Source organism: Nicotiana tomentosiformis, chromosome 5 (genome assembly GCF_000390325.3).
Source record: "Nicotiana tomentosiformis chromosome 5, ASM39032v3, whole genome shotgun sequence".
Taxonomy (NCBI): Eukaryota; Viridiplantae; Streptophyta; class Magnoliopsida; order Solanales; family Solanaceae; genus Nicotiana; species Nicotiana tomentosiformis.
The window spans coordinates 120,179,871-120,204,596 of NC_090816.1; the positions used below are offsets into that span (position 1 = coordinate 120,179,871).

Consider the following 24,726-nt stretch of genomic DNA (forward strand, 5'->3'; position numbering starts at 1 on the left):
CCTAATATAAAAATGTATCATACAATAGAGTAATCTTAATAACATATGAGCAGGATTTAAGTAACAGAAAGCTTATTGCTACTAAAGCTAACTATGTCGCAAGACCTGTTCTTTAGTTTAATTTTTGCCCTCAAAAACGAAATATCCAGTGACAATAGAAGGCCTGGAAATTAGATACCAAGGGCAATAATTCATTTTAATGTGTAAGTTTTTGAACTAAAAAAAATAAAAAAAATAAAACAAAACAAAACTACAAATAGAAGATTTTGCAGAAGCATCTCAGACGAACAAAAACCAATTAAGAACTTACCTAATCTTCTGTTTTTTTCTGAAGACAAAACACACATAAATCTTTAAAAAGGTAAAAAAAAATGTGATATTCAAAAAGATCAGATGGTAGTGCATGTTTTTGAATTCATCATAGAATTCTACAGAATAGATGGATAAGCATCATCACACCTTTTTGCATATCTTAAACTTAAAATAATTTTGAAATTAGCTAAACTGAAACAAAAGCTAAAAATTATATCCATAGGAATTTTAACATTTTTATTGAGAGAGAATCAGATATAATGGTGTCAATCACTAATTTTGCATCCAAATATGAGATGCAAATCAGATGACAATAAATAACCATCATTTTCCCTCTCAATAAACATAAAAGCCATACAATTACCGTATACCCTTTAAACAAAGTTGAGGTCTAGAAAATTTTGAAAGAAAAAAAACAAGAATATAAAGAAAATTTGGTAAACGAAAATGAAGAAATGGGGTTTCCACTGAACCGGCGCCTCTTCTTTTGAAGGGGATAATAACAAGACGCTTTACATAAGAAGAGAAAGAGGCAATAGCTAGGGTTTTGGGTAAGGGTTGTAAGCATTTGCATTTGCGGCATCAATAGCCACTTTAAATCTATTATTTAAAATATATTTATAATTTACAATAAATTTAATAATTAGTTAATTTGTCCAAATTTTATGACTAAATATTCTAGACTTTTTGTATTCTAAATTTTTGAGTTGCTAATTTAAAATTCAGGACTACGGTTGTGATTAGTATGAGGGAAAATATTTTCCTAGAAAATGATTGGTTTTATCAATTATTTTTTCATGTTTGGTTGATGAGTAAAAACTTTTTCCGAAAAATATTGTCTAGTGTCTCGATAGAGCTTAAAAGATAGTATTATAGAAAAATAATTTTCTATGCTATTCTCCTTGTCTCCTCTCCCAAATTCCCATGTTTCATGTGCTCCCCCTCCAAATACTCAACGTTTTCATGACTCTATTTTCTTCAAAAAATTAATTATCTTTTAAAAATTCACACAAATCTGAATGAATTAGTGTGCTGCTTTACTTTTTCACACAAGAACAATGTTAAAATTTGAACTCCATAACTAAAAAGAAAATACTATTTTTTCTGTTGAAACAAAATAAAAGTACTCTTCTATAATATAAAACGAAAGTACTCATTTTGTTAAAATAAAATAAAATACTTTTTCTACATCATGAAAAAAGTACTCATTTTCTTTAAATAAACAAAAATACATTTTCTATATCATGAAAAAAAAAATACTCATTTTGTCGAGATAAAAAAAAATACTCTATCAATAACATGAAAAGAAAGTATGCTAAATAATATTTCTATTTAGGGTGGGTGGTGTGGTGGGATAGGGGGTGAGGTAGGGATGGTGGGGGTGCAAGCGGGTGAGGGTGGATGGTGGGGGTGGGGGTGCGAGTGGGTCAGGGTGGTTTTGGGGATGGGATAAGGGTGGGAAGGTAGGGTTGGTGGGGATGATGAAAGTTGAAAAAATATTTTCCGTAGGAAAATATTTTCCTCCAATTCGACGAAAATGAATTCATGAGAAAATATTCCAAAATATTTAAGTCAATCAAACATGAGAAAATTGGGGAAAACTTTCCTCTATAACAAACACATCCTAAGTGTCCTAAATTTTTGAACTGCTAATTAAAAATTTAGGACTTAAGATTCAAATTTTTGACGCAATTTTTAAATTTTAGGATACGATGTCCTAAAATTTAAATAAATTGACTAATCTTTAAATACGTTATTAACTATAAATATATTTTAAAAACATACTTAAAATGACTACCTTATGTCATTTTCACATTTTTCACGCCTAATAAAAAGCAAGACAAAAACAAAATCCATAATAGGATTTCCCAAATATCTCTATGTATATTAAAGGAATAAAATTACCATATATGATTGGCATTGTGGTTAAGCCAAGTGGGAAACTAATAAATGCTAATAATATATGGTAACTTTATTCTATATTTGTCTATGTTAGTCAAATATATATATATATATATATATATATATATATATATATATATAACTGAATTTAGATTAAAGGATACTTTTTAATTTATAGATTAAGTTTTTAAATTTGAATTGAAATAAAAAATAAATTTATTTTTTGGTATCATACTTAATTCGGTTAATGATCATATGCAATTATGTTAGGAACTTTTGTTATCTTTTCTAATTATTTAAATAAAATACTTCGCATCTGGCAACAAATAATAATAATAAAACTACTCCATATAACTATAAAACTCTTTCGCATCTAAAATCATATAATTAAAGCTCTTTAAAATATTGTAGCTAGATTTGAATAAAGTGAATTTCTTTTAAAACAAATGTAATATATATGGTACACGTCTATATTTATCCAGATAATAAAAAAGAATTTAAAAGTCAAGTAAAAGTTTACTTACATATATAATAAAGTAAACCTACATGCTAGAGAAAGAAACATCACAAAAATCAGTCAATATTCAAAAAAAAGTTATTTTTCTTTTCTTTTTGAAGAATGTTTGTTTGAAAAGTCAATTTGTATAAATGGATATCAAACAAATAACAAAACTTTAGTTATACAATTGCTATCATTAATTTCAATTTAGCACCTTCTAGAAATTGAAGGGTATAAGCTGAAATCTCTTCATTTAGCTACAGCTAACATTGCAAGGGTATAATATTTCTTTTGTTGAAGAATATTAATTTTGAATAATTATATCATATGAAAGATATTTTTTCTCGAATTTCAACAAGAGGAATATTGGCTTTCTAACTGATAGTTTCTATAACGATCTTCAAGTATAACAAAATATATATTTTAAAAAATAAAATTGGTATGATGTGATATTATTTTTTTTAAAATAAATTATTTCGAAATGGGATTATTTTTTAAGATATAATGTAATTTTAAAAATAAAATGATGAGATATTTTTAAATTTTAATAGAGAGTTTTTAAAATTATTATAATATAAGTCATGTCATGGATAAAATCAAGTAACCAAAATTATATGAAATATTTACGTAAATATCTTGCTAGATTTATTGTTTACTTTTTATAGCTGATATACACAGATGATATACTAACAATACACGATTATACACATATTAAATATAAATTATATATAAATTACATATCCTTCAATTAATTTAAGTAGTTGGGTGATGTCACGATCCGAAATTCCCACCTTCGGACTGTGATGGCGCCTAACATTTCTCTTGCTAGGCAAGCCAACGTTAGAATAATATTATCTATTTTTAAAACAATTTTAAATTTATTAATAACAAGGAAGCAAATGCGGAAGCAATTTTAAAATAATCCATAAAAAATAACGGTGTCTAAATACCATCCGAGAATTGGTGTCACAAGTGCACGAGCTTCTAGAATAAATACTAATAAAGGTCTGAATAAAATAAAGTTATCTGGAAATAAATACACAACTAAAGTACAATAGACGGGGACTTCAGAACTGCGGACGCCATGCAGTTATACCTCAAGTCTCCTATGGTAGCTGAAATCCGAGCAAGTCTATGGTACGCCACTGGGACCAACTCTAAAATTTTCACAAAAAGTACAGAATGTAGTATCAGTACAACCGACCCCGTGTACTGGTAAGTGCTGAGCCTAACCTCGACAAAGCATGACGAGGTTAAGGCGGTTCACTTACATTAACCTGTACGTAATATTAATAACAACAACAAATAATAGAAAATAAATCAGTAACTCATGTATAATAATTGAAGCCAACCCAACAGTCATAATCTATTATTATTTCAACCAATTTTGTTGCAGCGTGCAACCCGCTCTCACAATATATTCACATTCAATTCTGTTGCAGCGTGCAACCCGCTCTCAAAATATATTCACATTAAATTATGTTGCAGCGTGCAACCCGCTCTCCCAATATTTTCCTTTTAATCAAGTCTGTCATATATTTATTTCAATCAAGTATATATATAGACTTTTCAATAAGTCTGTTACGGCGTGCAATCCGATCCCCCAATATTGATTTTTAATAAGTGTGTTGCGGAGTGCAACCCGATCCTCCAATATTAACTTTTCAATAAGTCTGTTACGGCGTGCAATCCGATCCCCCAATATTGATTTTTAATAAGTGTGTTGCGGAGTGCAACCCGATCCTCTAATATTAACTTTTAATAAGTATGTTGCGGCGTGCAACCTAATCCTCCAAATATATCCATTTCAATCAATTCTTATAGAAGAAATTTCCCAATAAATGCAACAATTAATATAAAATTACAAAACAACAAGTATACACCAATTATGATTTAATTATGAAACAAACAATGAAAAATAGCAAATTGTTATAGAAATCAGGGAGAAAATAGGCAGTTTAATATTTAATATGCTAAATATCAAATAACAATTAAAACACATAATTCAAATAGTATGTAACAATTAATGCAGAAATTCGAGAATTAATATTTGACAAAGAATAAGAGAGAAATAATTATTATAATAATTAATTTATGATTAAAACTAATTTATGATTTTTCAAGTAAGCAGACAAATAATTAATTTGACGACGTATAGACACTCGTCACCTCGCCTATACGTCGTTCACATCCAATTCAAATACAAATAATTTAAGGGTTCTATTCCCTCAAGTCAAGGTTAACCCCGACACTTACCTCGCTTTGCAAATTTCAATCAATTATTCAACCACAATTTTTACTTTTAAATTTGCCTCTGAACGCTTCAAATCTATTCGCAAACAATTCAATATATTCAATACTAATCATAAGAATTAATTGCATATGAATTTACATATTTTCTGGATAAAAATTCAAAATTCATTAAAATATTTGATAGTAGGGCCCACATCTCAAATCCCGGAAAAACACGCGAAATCCGAACACCCGTTCTGATACGAGTTCAACCATACAAAATTTCTCCAATTCCGATATCAAATGGATTTTCAAATCTTAATTTGTCATTTTTGGAAAAGTTTTACAAAAATTTTAATTTCTTCCATCTAAATCCGAAATAAATGATGAATATAGACATGAATTTGTGAAATATAATCACTTTTGATTAAAGAACACTTACCCAATTCAAAGTCGTAAAAATCCCTCATGAAATCGCCCAAATCCGTGACATAAAACTAAAAAATGAGTAAAAATGACAACTCCCGAATTTATGGGTTCTGCCCAGTCATTTTCGCATCTGCAAACAAAAGTTTTGCATTTACGGACTCGCATTTGCGATGCCAGGCTGCCAGCTGAAGTTCCGCATCTGCGGACACTCCTGTCGCACCTGCGACATCCGCTTCTGCGCAAAAAGACCGCACTTGCGAAGACCCCAGGCCAACCCAGTCCCACATCTGCGATGGAAGGCTCGCTTTTGCGAGCTCGCACCTGCGGTCAAAAATCCGCAGGTGCGATTACACAAGAACCTAAAATTTCAGATTTTGCTTAAGTCCAATTCTTGTTCCTATTTCGATTCGAATCACATTCATGATACTCGGGACCCCGTCCGAATATACCAATAAGTCTCGTAATATAATACGGACTGACTCGGGGTCTAAAATTACGTCAAACAACGCTAAAATTATAATTCACATCCCGATTCGAACTTTGAGTTTTAAACTTTTTAATTTGCAAACCTCATACCAAAATATATTAAATGAATCCGGAATGACTTTAAATTTGACACACAAGTCATAAATAACATAACAGAGTTGTTCAAATTTCCAGAATCGGATTCCGGCCCCGATATAAAAAAGTCAACCCTGTGGTCAAACTTGAAATCTTTAGCCTTTAAATTGCTAGTTCCGTTAAATGGTCATAACTTGAGTTAGGGACCTCCAAATTAAATTTCGGGCATACGCCCTAGTCCCAAATCACGATACGGAGCTATCGGAACTGTCAAAACACTGATCCGGATCCGTTTATTCAAAATGTTGACCAAAGTCAACTCAGTTAAGTTTTAAGTCTCTATTTCACATTTTAATCCTTTTTTCACATAAAAACTTTTCGAAAAATTATACGGATTGCGCAATCAAGTCAAGGAAAGATAAATGGTGCTTTTTGAGGTCTTAAAATACAGAATTACTTATTAAATTTAAAGATGACATTTTAGGTCATCACATTATTCACCTCTAAAACAAACGTTCGTCCTCGAACGGAGTTAGAAAAAGTACCCGAGCTGGAGAAAAGGTGTGGATATTTACTCCGCATGTCTGACTCGGACTCCCAGGTAGATGCCTCTACCGGCTGACCTCTGCAGTGCACCCAAACTGAAGGATAACTCTTAGACCTCAACTGTCGGACCTGCCAGGCTAGAAAAGCCACCGGCTCCTCCTCGTAAGTCAAATCTTTATCCAATTGGACTGATCTGAAATGTAACATATGGGACAGATCACCATGATATTTTTAGAGCATAGACATATGGAAAACCGTGTCACGCCCCGAACCTAGGAGCGAGACCAACACCCGGTGCTTCACCTAACCTGGCGTACCAAATTGCGACTAAGGGACTCTGAACATATAATGTCATAATTTGGCCATGGGGCCACCTTGCAAGATAATTTGCGAAGCAAAATATAAAACTGAATGGAAACTAGCACTAACTAAACATCAATATAAAGCTAGGCAGACAAGGCCGTCATAACTACTATAGCTGACAAACCACCAAAATATACATACCAGGCCTACAAACCCAACATAGTGCACTAACCAACAGGATATGTCTACAAGCCTCTACTGATAGATATATTATGATCGGAACATGGCCTCGACCTACCCATTATATATATACATACATACAGAAGATGTGCACGAAAACCTAGATCCGATAACTTCGAAGGATGTGGAGCTTACCGATCAGACTGAACTCTGGAAACACCTACCGAGGAGGTCTACCCATCTGTCTATATGATCTTGCATGCATGAAATGCAGCGTCCCCAAAAAAGGGGGCGTTAGTAGAAAATAATGTACCGAGTATGTAAGGCAATAACATAACTAAAAACTAAAACTGAACTGATAATATAATAACTGAAAGTAACTGGGAGTCAAAGATGATATGGAGATATACTTACCTGTTGATACTGACTCAACTCCTTCAATATATTAAGTAAGATAAATGTCTGGCCCTATAAGGCTCGGTAAATGTAACGGCTCCGCCGTAGTAGGCTCGCTCATAGGCGCTCGACCATACTAGGCTATGTATCTCGACCATCCTGGGCTCGCTCATAGGCGCTCGGCCACAGTAGGCTCGGTATATAACTTACCATCTGATCAGAGGTTGCCCAATAAGGGCTTGCCCACCGATTATAGCTCGATGGGGGTGAAAATACCGTAATACTGTATATGTATAGGCCCTATGCTCTCTTGACTAGAAGAAGACAATACTAAATTGAATATAGAGTCCCGATAAGGGAGAATACTGTAACTTATGAGACTAGGATAATGTATATAAATTCATGAATACGAACTTCCATTTATGTCTCGTTGTCAAACATATACAGTTACGGGATCATGCCAAAATGAAGAAAAGGTTTAGCCTTAACATAGCTTATCACAATCTTTCCAATCACCAAGTTGAACTCGCCTATTCTCACCTTAATCTACAATAACGATAATAATACTATCATTAAGTTACGAAACGTATAACTATCGCACAACGAACGACATGCTTATTTTGTATTAAAACGGACAGCATTTCCCCTATAATCCTTACTTCCTCCAAATTCAAGATAACACCAACAACACCAAAAACAACAATAAAAACATATATACATTAGTTTACAACCTTATGTACACAACACAATACTACAAAACAGCCCCCTCCCCCACACCCCAATCTTTTCATATACAAAACAACCACCGTAGTAGTGTCAACAACCCGAAAATGTCACGACAAATGACCAGTCCAACATACTGAATTTTATGTGGTTTTTATTCACATCCTTCATACTCCAAAACTCCACAAAATAATAGTATATCACGCAGCCCAACAACAACACCAAACAGTCCACAAAACAATCCATAAAATAGTCCGCTACAAGTGAATAACTCGAACTCACGGCTTCCGATCACCGTCCCATGAGTTCTTACAAATATAGAACAACTTACCATGCATCTATAACTGTAAAAAATGGATTAAAGAGAGCAGTAAACTTACCTTATTTGTGGGATAACTTATCTCCTATCTTGGTTCTTCAAACTCTAGGCTTTACCTCCAATTAGAACTTTAAAGGGAGAGAAAATCGATTGGGGTTTGTGGGGAATTTTTGGGAGGATTTTTGCAGAGATTAAGTCTGGTTATTTTACCCTATTATTATCCTAATATATGAAGGGGATAGGACTTTTAAAAAGGCCTCTTTGAACGACCCGAATTGGCCCAGTTTTGGATTCTCGTTTAAGCAAGTAGGTGAAAGTCTGCACAGTCTTGCAAAAATGCCCATATCTCTCTACTCCGATATCGTATTGATAAACAGTTTAATGCGTTGGAAAATAGACTCATAGATATTTAATTTGATGGGTGTAACACCCCATAACTCTAAGTATATTGGGAGAAAATCGCAGTTAAATTTGACCCAAAGTTTCAGTAAAACGTATGAACGTAACTTGTGATGACTTTTATCGACTTTTGTTCCACCACTCGCTTGCCTTCAAAATATAACACATGACTATCATACGAATAACATAACTCATAACATAACCTCTTTATCATGTTAAACACCCTGGTCTCACCCCAAAAGTACATGCTATAACATTCCCAACTTGTCGGCTTTCGACGAAACATTATTTTCTTCAATTCCTTTAGCTTCTTAACCTTCCAACCCTCTTTGTACTTGTTGTTCATGATCTTCAATATTTGTAACTTACAAGGTAAAATGATTAACTTGCTTTATATATTTTCAAAGATGATCTTTTTTTTGGGTCCTACATTAGTTTGCTCACGACGCAGTTTTATGTACGAAAATATAGGGTGTAACACACCGGATGAACCGTTGATAAACTAGGTGGTAATGCAAGCATGTAGGCTACTTCACCCACCCTTTCAAGAATTTCAAAGGGTCCGATATACCTCGAGTTCAACTTGCCCTTCTTCCCAAACCTCATTACACCTTTCATAGGTGAAACCTGGAGCAATATTCTTTCTTCAACCATGAATGCAATATCACGAACTTTATGATAGACATAACTCTTTTGCCTAGACTAAGCTATGCGAAGTCAATCTTGAATAATCTTGACCTTATCCAAGGCATCCTGTACCAAATCGGTATCCAACAACCGAGCCTCTCCCGATTCAAACCAACCAACTGGCGATCGGTATCGCCTTCCGTATAATGCCTCATATGGAGCCATATGAATGCTCGATTGATAGCTATTATTATAAGCAAACTCTGCAAGTGGCAAGAAATGATCCCAAGAACCTCCAAAGTCTATAACACAAGCGCAAAGCATATCTTCTAATATTTGAATAGTGCGCTCTGACTGTCCGTTTGTCTGTGGATGAAATGATGTACTCAACTCCACCCGCGTGCCTAACTCATGATGTACAGCCCTCCAGAAATATAAGGTAAACTGCATACCTCGATCTGAAATAATAGACACGGGCACACCGTGAAGGCGGACAATCTCACGAATGTAAATTTCAGCTAATCTCTCTGAAGAATAGGTAACTGCTACTTGAATGAAATGTGCTGACTTGGTCAACCTGTCCACAATGACTCAAACTGCGTCAAATTTTCTCTTAGTCTGTGGGAGCCCAACAACAAAATTCATAGTGATATGCTCCCACTTCCACTCAGGAATTTCTAATTTCTGAAGCAAACCACCAGGTCTCTGAAGCTCGTACTTAACTTGCTGACAATTCAGACACCGAGCTACATGTGCAACTATATCCTTTTTCATTCTCCTCTACCAATAATGTTGCCATAAATCTTGATATATTTTGGCGGTACCTGGATGATTAAAATACCTGGAACTTTGTGCTTCTTCAAGAATTAATTCACGAAGCCCATCCACATAAGGCACACAAATACGACCCTGCATTCGCAGAACCCCATCTTCCCCCCACAACAACCTGTTTGGCATCACCGTACCACACCGTGTCCTTAAGGATAAGTAAGTGAGGATCATCATACTGCCTCTCTCTGATGCGCTCATATAAAGAAGACCGAGCGATTGTGCAAGCTAGAACCCGATTGGGTTCTGAAACATCTAACCTCACGAACTGATTAGTCAAAGTTTGAACATCTGCAGCTAATGGACTCTCACCAACAGGAATATACGCAAGACTTCCTATACTCACAGCCTTTCTACTCAAGGCATCGGCCATCACATTGGCCTTTTCGGGGTGATACAAAATGGTGATATCATAGTCTTTCAACAACTTCATCCATCTTCTCTGCCTCAAATTAAGATCCTTTTGTTTGAACAGATACTTGAGGCTACGGTGATCAGTAAATACCTTACACGAGACACCGTAGAGGTAATGCCTCCAAATCTTCAGCGCATGAACAATGGCTGCCAATTCTAAGTCATGAACATGATAATTCTTCTCGTGAACTTTCAACTGCCGCGATGCATATGCAATTACCTTGCCATCTTGAATTAATACTTCACCAAGCCCAATGTGAGATGCGTCACAATATACCATATACGATCCTGAACCTGTGGGTAATACCAACACTGGCGCCGTAGTCAAAGCGGTCTTGAGCTTCTGAAAGCTCAACTTACATTCGTCTGACCATCTGAATGGGACACCCTTCTAGGTTAGTTTGGTCAATGTGTTTGCTATAGATGAAAACCCTTCCACGAACCGATGATAATAACTTGCCAAACCCATAAAACTCCGGATCTCTATAATCGAAGTAGGTCTAGGCTAATTCTGAATAGCCTCAATCTTCTTAAGATCTACATTTATGCCTTCTGCCGATACAACATGTCCCAAAAAGGCAACTGAGTCTAACCAAAACTAATATTTTGAAAATTTGACATATAATTGATTATTTTTCAAGGTGTGAAGCACACTTCGAAGATGCTGCTCATGATCCTCTCGACTACTCGAGTAAATAAAGATATCATCAATGAATACAACCACAAAAGAATCCAAATAAGGCTTGAACACCCGATTCAACAAATTCATAAATGCTGATGGAGCATTGTCAACCCAAATGACATCACTAGGAACTTGTAATGCCCATACCGAGTCCGAAAAGCCGCCTTAGGGACATCATATGCCCTAATCTTCAATTGATGGTAACCAGATCTCAAATCAATCTTCAAAAATACCTTGGTACCCTGAAGCTGATCAAATAAGTCATTAATTCTTGGCAGCGGATATTTGTTTTTGATAGTGGCCTTGTTCAACTGCCGATAGTCTATACACATCCGCATCGAGCCATCTTTCTTCTTTACAAATAATACTGGTGCACCCTAGGGCGAGACACTGGGTCTAATGAATCCCTGATCAAGCAAGTCTTGTAACTGCTATTTTATTTCTTTCAACTCTAGCGGGGCCATACGGTACGGTGGAATAGAAATGGGCTGAGTGTCTGGAGCCAAATCAATATGGAAGTCAATATCTCTGTCGGGTGGCATCCCCGACAGATCTGCAGGAAATATTTCTGAAAATTCACGAACAACTGGTACTGAGTCCATAGAAGGGACATCCGCACTGGGATCGCGAATATAAGCCAAATAGGCTAGACACCCTTTCTCTACCATACGCCGAGCTTTAATATAAGAAATAACCCTGCTGGCAGAATGACCAGGAGTTCCTTTCCACTATAATCGAGGTAACCCCGACATAGCTAGGGTCACTGTCTTGGCATGACAATCCAATATAGCATGATAAGGGGACAACCAATCCATACCCAAGATGACATCAAAATCCACCATATCAAGAAGTAGAAGATCCACACTAGTCTCAAGATTACCAATAGTAACCACACACGAACAATAGACATGATCTACTATAACAGAGTCTCCTACTGGTTTAGATACACACACAGAAGCACTCAAAGAATCACAAGGCATAACCAAATAAGAAGCAAAATAGGAGGACACATATAAAAAAATAGATCCTGGATCAAATAGAACTGAAGCATCTCTATGGCAAACTGGAATAATACATGTGATCATATCATCAGATGCTTCAGTTCTCTGGGACGGCCCATTAGAGGTGGAGGTCAGGCCATCTCTCTGGGACGGCCTCTAACTGGCTGGCCTCCACCTCTAATGGCCTAACCTCTACCTTTGATGGCCTGACCTCCACCTCTAGTTGTCTGACCCCTACCTCTAGCTGGCTGAGCAGGTGGTGAAGCAACCGGTGCCGGTATGTTGGCGCGAAAATCCTGCCGAGATCTATTACTCTCCAATCTAGGGCAATACCTCTTGATGTGACCAATGTTCCCACACACATAACACCCATCCTAATGCCGTGGCTGCTGAAGCTGAAGCTGACCCAAATATGCTGGATAAACACTGTAGTAACTCTAGAGTGGTGGTGCACTGATAGGAGTTGAATGTGCACTGAATACTGGCTGCCCAGAGTAAGGCATAATAGGACCATGACTCCCTGAAGCATCGGGAGATGCATGAAGTGCTGAATGAAACGGTTTGGGAGGATGACCCCTACCAAAATTACCCCTGCCTCCAGACGAGGCACCACTGAAACCACCGAACTGACGAGGCCTTTTATCATACCTCTGCCCTCTCTCCTGTGCAAGAACCATCTCGATCCTTCTGGCGACATTAGCAGCCGCCTGAAAAGAAATCTCACTTTCGGTTTCCTTGGCCATCTGAAGTCTGATAGGGTGAGTGAGTCCCTAAATAAACCTCCTCACTCTCTCTCCCTCCGTAGGTAGTAAAAGGAGATCATGACAGGCCAAATCCACAAAACGGGACTCATATTGAGTAACAGTCATACTACCCTGCTGTAGACGCTTAAATTGCTTGCGGAATTCCTCTCTCAGTGTGATAGGGAGGAACTTCTCCAAAAATAGCTAAGAGAAATGCTCCCAGGTAAGTGCAGGTGATCCGACTGGTCGGGTCAATGTATAATCTCTCTATCACCTCTTGGCGGAACCCGTCATCTGGAATACAACAAAATCAACTCAATTGGTCTCAACTATACCCATGTTCCGTAGCACCTCATGGCAGCGTTCAAGATAATCTTGTGGGTCCTCAGAAGGTGTACCACTGAAGTGAACTGGAAAGAGCTTAGTGAACTTATCCAGTCTCAATAAGGCCTCAAAAGACATGGCGGGCCTATCATCGGTCTGTACCGCAACAACCGGCTAAACTATCCCAACTGGCGGGGCTGTTGGAGCTTGATTCTGGGGATCCATCTGCTTTGGAGTAGGAGTAGTGGGAGTTTATGCTCCTCCCCCAGCCTGTGAGACGGCTGGTGCCACTGGAAATATTCTATTTTGGGCCACGCCCTCCATAAGACTTACCAAATGGTCTAAAGCGTCCTGAAGTACTGGAGTGGCTATGAATCCTTACGGGACCTTAACTGGTCAAACTGGTACATTCTGAACTGGAACCTCCTACTGAAGGTCCACCTAATGTTCTACAACAGGTGCAGCTGCTCAAGCTCTGGACTGAGCTCTACCTCGGCCTCTGCCTCGGCCTCTAGCATGACCTAGGCCTCGACCTCTACCCATGGCCATAGTTTCCACTGGGGGTTCTGGTCCCTGTCCATCGGTAGAGGTATTACGTGTTCTCACCATCTGTTTGAGAATAAGAGTAAAATGGTTCAATTATCGATGATAGAATAAAATCGCACGACATTATAAGAAAGAAGTGATATTGTTCCTAAACTTCATAGCCTCTGAGAGATAAGTACAGACGTCTCCGTACCGATCCTTCAGACTCTACTAAGCTTGCTTGTGACTCGTGAGATCTATGTAACCTAATGCTTTGATACCAACTGTCACGACCCGAAATTCCCACATTCGGACCGTGATGGCGCCTGACATTTTACTTGCTAGGTAAGCCAACATTAGAATAATATTATCCATTTTTAAATAATTTTAAATTTATTAATAACAAGGAAGCAAATGCGAATGCAATTTTGAAATAATCCATAAAAATAACGCTGTCTAAATACCATCCCTGAATTAGTGTCACAAGTGCACGAGCTTTTAGAATAAATACAAATAAATGTCTGAATAAAATAAAGCTGTCTGAAAATAAACACACAGCTAAAGTACAATAGACAGGGACTTCAGAACTGCGGACGCCATGCAGTTATACCTCAAGTCTCCTCTGGTAGCTTAAATCCGAGCAAGTCTATAGTACGACGCTGGGACCAACTTTAAAATCTGCACAAGAAGTGCAGAGTGTAGTATCAGTACAACTAACCCCATGTACTGGTAAGTGCTGAGCCTAACCTCGACGAAGTAGTGACGAGGCTAAGGCGGTTCACTTACATTAACCTGTACGCAATATTAATAACAACAACAACAAATAATAGAAATAAATCAGGTAACTCATTTATAATAATTGAAGTCAATCTAGCAGTCATAATCCATTATTATTTCAACTAATTCTGTTGCAGCGTACAACCCGCTCTCACAATATATTCACATTCATTTATGTTGTAGCGTGCAACCCGCTCTCCCAATATTTTTCTTTTAATCAAGTCTGTCATATATTTATTTCAATCAAGTATATATATATATATATATATATATATATATATATATATATATATATATATATATATATATATATATATATATGAGAGAGAGAGAGAGACTTTTAAATAAGTCTGTTGCGGCGTGCAATCCGATCCCCAATATTGACTTTTCAATAAGTCTATTGCGGCGTGCAATCCGATCCCCCAATATTGACTTTTAATAAGTCTATTACGGAGTAAAACCCGATCCTCCAATATTAACTTTTAATAAGTCTGTTGCAGCGTGCCCGATCCTCCAATATATCCATTTCAATCAATTCTTATAGAAGAAATTTTTCCAATAAATGCAACAATTAATATAAAATTATAAGACAACAAGTATACAATAATTATGATTTAATTATGAAACAAACAATGACAAATAGCAAATTATTATAGAAATCAGAGAGAAAATAGGCAGTTTAATATTTAATATGCTAAATATCAAATAACAATGAAAACACATAATTCAGATAGCATGTAACAATTAATGCAGGAATTCGAGAATTAACATTTGACAAAGAATAAGAGAGAAATAATTATTATAATAATTAATTTATGATTAAAAATAATTTATGATTTTTCAAGTAAGTAGACAAACAATTAATTTGACGATGTATAGACACTCGTCACCTCGCCTATACATCGTTCACATGCCATTCACATAACAAATAATTTAAGGGTTCTATTCCCTCAAGTCAAGGTTAACCCCGATACTTACCTCACTTAGCAAATTCCAATCAATTATTCAACCACAACTTTTTCTTTTAAATTTGCCTCCGAAAGCTTCAAATCTATTCATAAATAATTCAATATATTCAATACTAATCATAGGAATTAATTCCAAATGAATTTATATATTTTTCGGATAAAAATCCATTTTTTTAAAAATATTCGATAGTGGGACCCACATCTCAAATCTAAAAAAAACTCTTGAAATCCGAACACCCGTTTCGATACGAGTTCAACCATACAAAATTTGTCCAATTCCGATATCAAATGGACATTCGAATCTTAATTTTTTATTTTTGGAAAAGTTTTACAAAAATTTCAATTTCTTCCATCTAAATCCGAAATAAATGATGAATATAGATATAGATTTGTAAAATATAATCACTTTTGGTTAAAGAACACTTACCCAATTCAAAGTCGTGAAAATCCCCCTTGAAATCACCCAAATTCGAGACTTAAAACTCAAAAAATGAGAAAAAATGACGACTTCCAAATTTATGGGTTCTGCCCAGTCATTTTCGCATATGTGGACAAAAGTTCCGCATTTGCGAGACAAAGCTTGCATTTGCAATACCAGGCTGCCAGGTGAAGTTCCGCATATGCGGACACTCCTGTCGCACCTGCGACATCCGCTTCTGCCCAAAAAGGCCGCACATGCGAATACCCCAAGCCATCCCAGTCCCGCATCTGCGATGAGCTCGCACATACGGTCAAAAATCCGCAGGTACGATTACACTAGAACCCAAAATTTCAGATTTTGCTTAAGTCCAATTCTTGTTCCGATTTCGATTCGAATCATACTCGGGGTACTCGGGACCCCGTCCGAATATACCAACAAGCCTCGTAATATAATACGGACTGACTTGGGGTCTAAAATCACGTCAAACAACGCTAAAATTATAATTCACATCCTGATTCGAACTTTGAGTTTTAAACTTTTCAATTTGCAAATCTCGTGCCAAATCATATTAAATGAATCCGGAATGACTTCAAATTTGGCACACAAGTCTTAAATGACATAACAGAACTGTTTAAATTTTCAGAATCGGATTCCGGCCCCGATATCAAAAAGTCAACCCCGTGGACAAACTTGAAATCTTTAGCATTTAAATTGTTAGTTCCGTTAAATGGTCATAACTTGAGTTAGGGACCTCCAAATTAAATTTCGGGCATACACCCAAGTCCCAAATCATGATACGGAGCTACCGGAACTGTCAAAATACTGATCCGGGGCTGTTTGCTCAAAATATTGACCAAAGTCAATCCAATTGAGTTTTAAGGCTTTATTTCACATTTTAATCCATTTTTCACATAAAAACTTTCCGAAAAATTATACGGACTGCACACGCAAATCGAGAAATCATAAATGGTACTTTTTGAGGTCTTAAAATACAGAATTACTTATTAAATTTAAAGATGACATTTTAGGTCATCACATATGAACACCTATTTAGGTTGATTAGGTAAAGCCAAAAGAAAAATATGAAAGAATTTCAACCAAAGACTAAAAATATAAATAAATTTCTTATGTAGACAATTTCTATTATAACTCATCATTTTATAGCGAAATAAATTAATTTTTTGAAACAAAAAAAACCCAGAAACATAACAAATAAGATAAAAGAAAATAAATATAGAAAACAATGTATGGAAAATCTAAAAACCACAAATAAGAGATGACAACGAATTTCTCAAAAAATTAGAAGCTGATCTCATCGATTTTAGATATATATTTTTTCAACTCAAATACATAGATTATAAGATAAGGATTTTTTAATTTACATTGTGTGTCGTTTTTCAAAAATTACTATTCCTAACAAACTGATATGATATTCGAATCTGAATTTAAATGTAATTTGAGTTGTTTGCATTGAGGTTAAGCCATACGGTATCGAGAAAAAACTACTTGGCAGTTTTAAGATAAAATGTGCAATTTTATATAATAAAAATCACCTAAACTAACATTTAATGATACAAAGAACAAAAAGTCTGAATATATAGGGTATTCAAAATTTAAAATCTGTAGGTAGATATATCGATAAACTCAAAATTGAGTCATACTGAAATAAAGTTTCACTGGCAATAAAATTATTTAAATTTTTAGATAGCCGATTAAAGTGGATTTTAAATTAAGGATAATATCTCCACTTGTATCATTATAAAGATAAGCATTATTGAAATATATATAAAGTTTTAGAAATTGAAATTTCAAAATAGAAATATTTTTTAAAAGATAACAACATACCAAATAAGAGTTCAAGTCGTAGTTAAAGAGTCATGTCGTAACCAAAGAGTCGTTCATATTTTGTCAAACTTTGTGCTTTTCCATAAATACGAGTTATTATTTCGCTTCGTGACTATTTTTAGATTCCATTGACACCAATAAAAATTGTGCAAAAAAATATTACCACTACAAGATTTGAGAAAATGTTAGTCTTTTTTCATATAGTGTTTCTTAATTAATATCTAACGATTATCTATAATTATCTAGAAGGTTTAAAATTTAAGGTTATTTAAATATAATTCAAATAAATTAGATATTTTATATGGTTAGTGCCAAATATCAAAATGGAGTTATACTGAAAAACAATTCTCTGGTTAACGAATTAGTTAAATTTTTAGATAGTCGGCTAAAATAAATTTTGAATTAAGGATAATATTTTCACTTACATTATTATAAAAATAATTATTATTGAAAAATAAAATTTTAGAAACTGAAATTTAGAATAGAAATATTTTTTGAAAGAAATCAATACACCAAATAAGAGTTCAAGTCATATCCAAAGATTCAAGTCATATCGAAAGAGTCATTCATAATCTCAACCTTTGATTGTTTTACCACAAACATGCGTTATTTTTAAAAAAAAAGCAAATATACCACTAGGCAGGTTGCCTAGTGACTAATATATAATATCCCAAAATTTGGGTCCAAAGCTTACAAAAATGTCCAAACCAATATAAAAAATGCAAAAATAGTACTAGCTAGTACATGCTAATACCATTGAGCTATCTATTACACAGAATAAGGATGTATGCTTCCAACTCCAGGTGGTGTAATTGAATCCATCAAATATGGGTTATTATTTTTGTTTCTAGCTATTTTTATGATCCAATGAAACCGACAAGAATGACATCAAAAAAGAAAATATAATTATAATTAGGAGATTTGATAAATGATTAATTTTTTTCATGTAATGTTTCTTAATTAATATCTAATATTATTTATATTTATTGAGAAGATTTAAATTTTAAGATTATTTACATAATACAAATAACTCAAATACTTGACATGATTAATATCCGCGCGGGGCTAATAATAGTTCTACTTTACAATTACAATTTCAATTAAAACCCCTCCACGTATTGACACATGCCTATACCAATCACTACTTTACACGTAATAATTACATGCTGATATGGCACCCTTCAACTATTCATACTTTATAATATTTTCTCCTTATAAATATAAAAATCTTAGGAGCATGACTCAAACCAACTTCAGACATTATAGAGTATGAGGAGGAGAGGAATGAGGAGCATTTTGGTAATTGTAGCAGCCTTTCTTCTTGTAGCTTGTGTTGCTGCAGAAGGGGAAAAGGAGTATGTTTTGACTTTGGACCATTCTAACCTCACTGAAACTGTTGCCAAGCACAACTTCATCGTCCTTGAATTCTACGCTCCTTGGTAATTTATCCCTTTTTTCTTTTCTACATCTGCAGTTTTTCTGTTTTTTTAAATTGTGATAACTCTTAATTAGATTTATTTTTGTGTTTTGTGTTATGGCAAATTATTGGATTTTTATTTCTGGTACAGTCTGTTGTAGGTCAACGTTTACTTGTTGATTTGACTGGTGAATTGGAACATAAATTTGTCGCAAATTCTCTAGATCGTGATAAAGTTCTTTATGTTTTTGCTTTTTTCCCTTTTTGAAAAGAAAATCAAAACTTCAAATGGTCTTGATCTGTAAACTAAACTAGTGAGTCCATTTTGATATAATTTGTACAGAGTTCTGTTGTAGTATTTTTATGTGTAAGCCTCAGTGGATACAGTTACGGGTGGGAAGTGGCAAGTGTTGGTGGAATTAGTCTAGGTGCTCGCTGACATGAACACCACAAAGAGTTTTGTGGAATTAGTCCAGGTGCTCGTAAACTGACTCGAACACCACAAAGATTCTTGTGGAATTAGTCTAGGTGCTAGTAAGTTGACCCGAACACCACAAAGAGTCTTGTTGAATTAGTCTAGGTGCTCGCGAATTAGTCTAGGTGCTCGCAAGTTGACCCGAACACCACAAAGAGTCTTGTTATGTTCTTCTTTTGTTTTCAAGTAGAGGCCCATGAAAAGAGACTCTTGCAGTTTATGTTAAAGCTATATGACTTGAGGACATGGCATGCTTGAGATGGTTGGATTAACAACTTGACGTTAATTTCGATCTTTCCTATGGTTTTGATAATCAATTTTCATGGTTATACAGTGTGGTCAAAATGCTTATTTAGTCATGCTTTGGCATGAAAAACTGACTTTAGGTCTGTACAAATCTTCAAATTGGATTTAAATGCCTTCATACCTGTGGGTATTTTGAGTGTATCAGCAAAAGAAGTACCAGATGTAGATTCAATTGTGTAATGAACAATGTGCAACCTCTTTATATTTTATAAGCATTTGATAATCTATTTCCTATAATAGGTGTGGGCACTGTAAGAGTCTTGCTCCTGAGGTACTACTACTATCTCCTTCCTTATACTTTTATTTGGCATTTTCAAACTTTGTCACCAATTTATGGTAAATTATTTTCTTTTGCAGTATGAAAAAGCTGCCGCAGAGTTGAGCAGTCACGACCCTCCAATTGTTCTAGCAAAGTATGATGCTAGTGATGACGCAAATAGAGCACTTGCAGCGCAGTACGAGCTCCAGGGTTTCCCCACTATTAAGATCTTGCGGGATGGAGGAAAGAATGTTCAAGATTATAACGGACCTCGTGAAGCAGATGGTATTGTAGCCTATTTGAAGAAACAAGTGGGTCCTGCATCTCCTGAAATCAAATCGAAGGAGGATGCTGCAAACCTTATTGATGAGAAAAAGATCTTTGTTGTAAGTGGTGATTACTTTTGATTGATTATTTCCTCGCTTCTCATTATGAGAATTTATACTCCAGCGAGCCATAGCTTGTTGCTGTCTGAAAATCTATTTATGTTTCTTTAGGTCGGTATATTTCCAGAACCCTCTGGAGAAAAATTTGAGAACTATCTAACACTAGCTGAGAAACTGCGAGCTGAGACCAATTTTGCTCACACTGTTGATGCTAAACTGCTCCCTCGGGGTGGTCCAGTCGATAAGCCCACTCTTCGTCTTCTAAAGCCATTTGATGAACTATTTGTTGATTTTGAGGTATTGCTGTTATCTCTGTGTTATATTGTCTCTTTGATACTCATTTGAGTCATGGTTACGCAGCTGAACTCTTGCCCCATGTTATCTTCTAATTGGCCTTTCTTGCAGGATTTTCAAGTCGATGCAATGGAGAAGTTCATTGCAGAAGCTAGTATTCCTGTTGTTACTGTTTTTGACAATGACCCAAACAACCATGAGTATGTTAACAAGTTCTTTGACGGCACCAATTCCAAGGTACTTAATTCTGTGAGCTGTAATGCTGCATTTTGACGTGATATTTCAACGTCAAGCAATTCTATGCTTTTAATGATTTTTGCAGTTCTAAATTTGGTACCAGTATTATTTTGTTTTTATTTACTAATATTTGATGATTAACTTCAAATTTAAGGTACTAAATTCTTTTATCCATTTGACATCTGCAAATCTGCAGGCATTGCTATTTGTGAACTTCAGCACTGAGCTTGAGGCTTTTAAGTCCAAGTACAATGATGTTGCCAAGCTTTATAAGGGGGACGGAGTGAGCTTTCTCTTGGGTGATGTTGAGGCTGGTGAAGGTGCTTTTGAGGTTAGTTAAAAAAATTCAACTATCTGATTAGTGTATTATTTTTACCACCATGATCACATAGAAAGACATGTTGAACATTCATTTTGTCTTTGATTGCAGTATTTTGGACTGAAGCCCGAACAGGCACCTTTGATCGTAATAATGGGCACTGATGATCAAAAGTTTCTTAAGGATCATGTCGAACCTGATGCCATTGCTGCGTGGTTGAAGGATTACAAGGTGATGAGTCCTGTTCTTTTCGTTGTTGGTAGTTTTCATGTTGCACTTGTATCTTCTTGGATATTTGGGATAAAACGTAAACAATTGTGAACAAATTCTGAATTGAAGGGAAGGCTTGGCTAACCATTGTCCTCTTATTTTCCACATGGTTACAGGACGGAAAATTGAAGCCATATGTAAAATCACAGCCCATCCCTGAAACCAATGACGAACCTGTTAAGGTGGTTGTTAGGGATACCCTCCAGGATATGGTTTTCAACTCAGGGAAAAACGGTGCGTGTCTATCAATGTCATATTCTTTATTCCATGTTTTGGTTGGGCGAGAACCGTTTCTTTGTTACACCATTTTGTCTCTGCCTCTAGTGTTTACTACATGTCTTTATTCTTTACTAGTGTGTAAGATGTAGTAGCAGAGGCGGATCCAGGATTTAAACTCTATTAGTTCAATTTTTAAGATTTTTAACATTAAACCCATTATATTTTTAAAGTTATGGGTTCAAATCTATTATTTTTGCAATTTTAATGAATTTTTACACATAAATTTCTACTCAGCGTCCAATGTTATGGGTTCAATTGAACCCATAACTAACACACTGCATCCGCCTCTGTGTAGTAGAGCATGTTAAAGAGTAAAAATCATATATAGTAGTATGTTGAGAAATGAGCCCAAAAATATTGAAGAGCAACGAGCAAAAAGTTGGTACAGAAGGTGTCATTTTGATGAATTGAATATATGAGGTAAATTTAATCCTTTAATGAATGAGAAGATTATTTTGGGATATCTTGAAGATAAACTGAGATATAAAAGTGAGGAGAGTAGAACTAAAGAAATGCTCCAAATATCCTACAGTTGCTATAAGGATTATTGCTTGATTTTAGACTATCGACATAGACATTATTTGCCATTTTATCTTTTTCACCTATTGAGTGATCAGTCCCCTCCTTTATCTTCTTTGTCTGCGCAGTGCTGTTGGAGTTCTATGCACCTTGGTGTGGCCACTGCAAGAAGCTAGCTCCAATTTTGGATGAAGTGGCCGTATCCTTTGAAAGTGATCCAGATGTTCTGATTGCGAAACTGGTAAGAATTTTTTCATCAACTAAACTATGATATCCGACCCACTTATCTCATTCGTTCTTTGTTAGATTACATATTTTAGCCGATTTCAACATTTTTTCATATAACAGATAAATGGATCAAAATGTTCATATATTAGTTATTGTGTTCATCGTTGGTCATTTCCTCATCTGCGAAACCTTTGCAGGATGCAACCATGAATGATCTCCCAAAAGGTCAATTCGACGTTCAGGGATTCCCTACTATGTACTTCAAATCTGCCTCCGGTAACTTGTCACAATATGATGGTGATAGAACAAAAGAGGCAATCATCGAATTTATTGAAAAGAATCGCGACAAGCCTGTTCAGTCAGACTCTGCCAAAACCGATTCAGCAAAGGATGAACTATAGAGGTATGTGATTGTCTTCCTTTGAACATCATCTCTGATATCTGCATTTCTTGGAATCACTAAACTGTGGAGCTTTTGTTGTATGCAATTCCTCTAAAAAATTATACTCCAATTTGTGCCTTTTCAGGTCTTTCGGACACAGTGCACTGGTGGTGGATGCAAGATTTGTTGGGGATATGCTGTTCTCATTTCCCTACAACGTCGCACCGACCCCCACTCCCGATTGCTCCCCCCCTGTACTTTAAGCTTCATCTGTTTCCTGTTTTAGTTTTTTGGTTCTTTTTAGTGCCAATAAAACGGTTGTATGTCTCCATTTATGCGTTGAATGAGATTTACAAGTTATTATCAATTAATAAGTCTCCAACTTAGCATCAGCAATTCTAATTAACTTCTTTGCCAGAATGCTTATCTTCCAAATCAATAAAGAAATATAATTCGAAAAAACAAGACCAACATAAGAAGTATTTGGCCAGTTCTTCCTCGAAAATGAATTACTATTATACCTTACATTATTGTACAATGTCTTGTTTAATATAAACGGAGTATAAGTTAGTTCTAAATTACAAACTCTCGTCGTTCTTTTCGTTACATTCAATCGTCCTTTCTTTTGTAGTTTCTGCCTTTCTGGGTAAGCATAGAGGCGGAACTATGATTTGAATCTTATGTATTTAAAATTATAATCTTTTTAAGTTATTTGGTTCTAAATATTTATTATGGGTTTGAACCTTATGGGTTCTATATATTTATTGAATTTCTTAATACAAATACAAAATTTGAACAAAAATTACTGATTCGGCCAAACCCGCAACTAACAATGTGGCTCTAAGCACACAAAATATGATATGTATTATAACTTTTGGCATTCGTGACATGACGACTTCGTTTTAAGATAAGATATAGTAGTAGGTAATAAGATTAAGACCTTTTCACTTGTCTATGATAAAATCCACATAATATCACTATCTAAATTTAAAAAAAAAATAGTCACTAATTGGTTTCTGGTTTTGGGGCCGAAAATCAATGGTCTTTTCCTATTGTAAACATGTTTTACTCACTCGGTTTCAATTTTAACAAATCAGTTTTTTCCGGAAAATTCAAAAATAATACTCCCAAAACTAAATTTAAAAACTCATGCTACAACAATTATCAAATAGTCATAACTACCCCCAGAAAAACAAAACCAAAATCAATTGTCCTACCACAACACTAAAACAAAAATATTAACCAAGACTATTCCATTATTGAAAAAGGAATATTTTCTTTATTTGCGGAGATCTGTTTAAGAATATGTTCTCATTGATGATAGCCACCCGATATAATAGTTTCTTAAGCGTAATCTTTTGAGAAATGTATAATTTTTAGCCGCTTTAAATAATAGCCA

The 24,726-nt window shown here is 35.3% G+C and overlaps 1 protein-coding gene and 2 non-coding genes across 3 annotated transcripts; 1 reads left to right on the forward strand and 2 right to left on the reverse strand.

The window, feature by feature from the left end:
* Positions 1–383: 383 nt before the first annotated feature.
* On the reverse strand, positions 384–464 carry LOC117279605 (small nucleolar RNA Z195/SNORD33/SNORD32 family). Its single transcript, XR_004510016.1, has one exon. It is a non-coding gene; the product is annotated as a small nucleolar RNA Z195/SNORD33/SNORD32 family (small nucleolar RNA).
* Positions 465–560: 96 nt separating this feature from the next.
* LOC117279606 (small nucleolar RNA U31b) lies at positions 561–644 on the reverse strand. Its single transcript, XR_004510017.1, has one exon. It is a non-coding gene; the product is annotated as a small nucleolar RNA U31b (small nucleolar RNA).
* An 18,542-nt stretch (positions 645–19,186) lies between these two features.
* LOC104111868 (protein disulfide-isomerase-like) lies at positions 19,187–23,719 on the forward strand. Its single transcript, XM_009621664.4, has 11 exons — positions 19,187–19,395; positions 20,395–20,425; positions 20,512–20,799; positions 20,911–21,096; positions 21,205–21,330; positions 21,527–21,661; positions 21,761–21,880; positions 22,036–22,153; positions 22,846–22,958; positions 23,143–23,348; positions 23,473–23,719. Exons 1-10 carry the CDS (start codon positions 19,226–19,228, stop codon positions 23,344–23,346), a joined length of 1,491 nt encoding a protein of 496 aa, XP_009619959.1. The 5' UTR covers positions 19,187–19,225; the 3' UTR covers positions 23,347–23,348; positions 23,473–23,719.
* Positions 23,720–24,726: the final 1,007 nt, after the last annotated feature.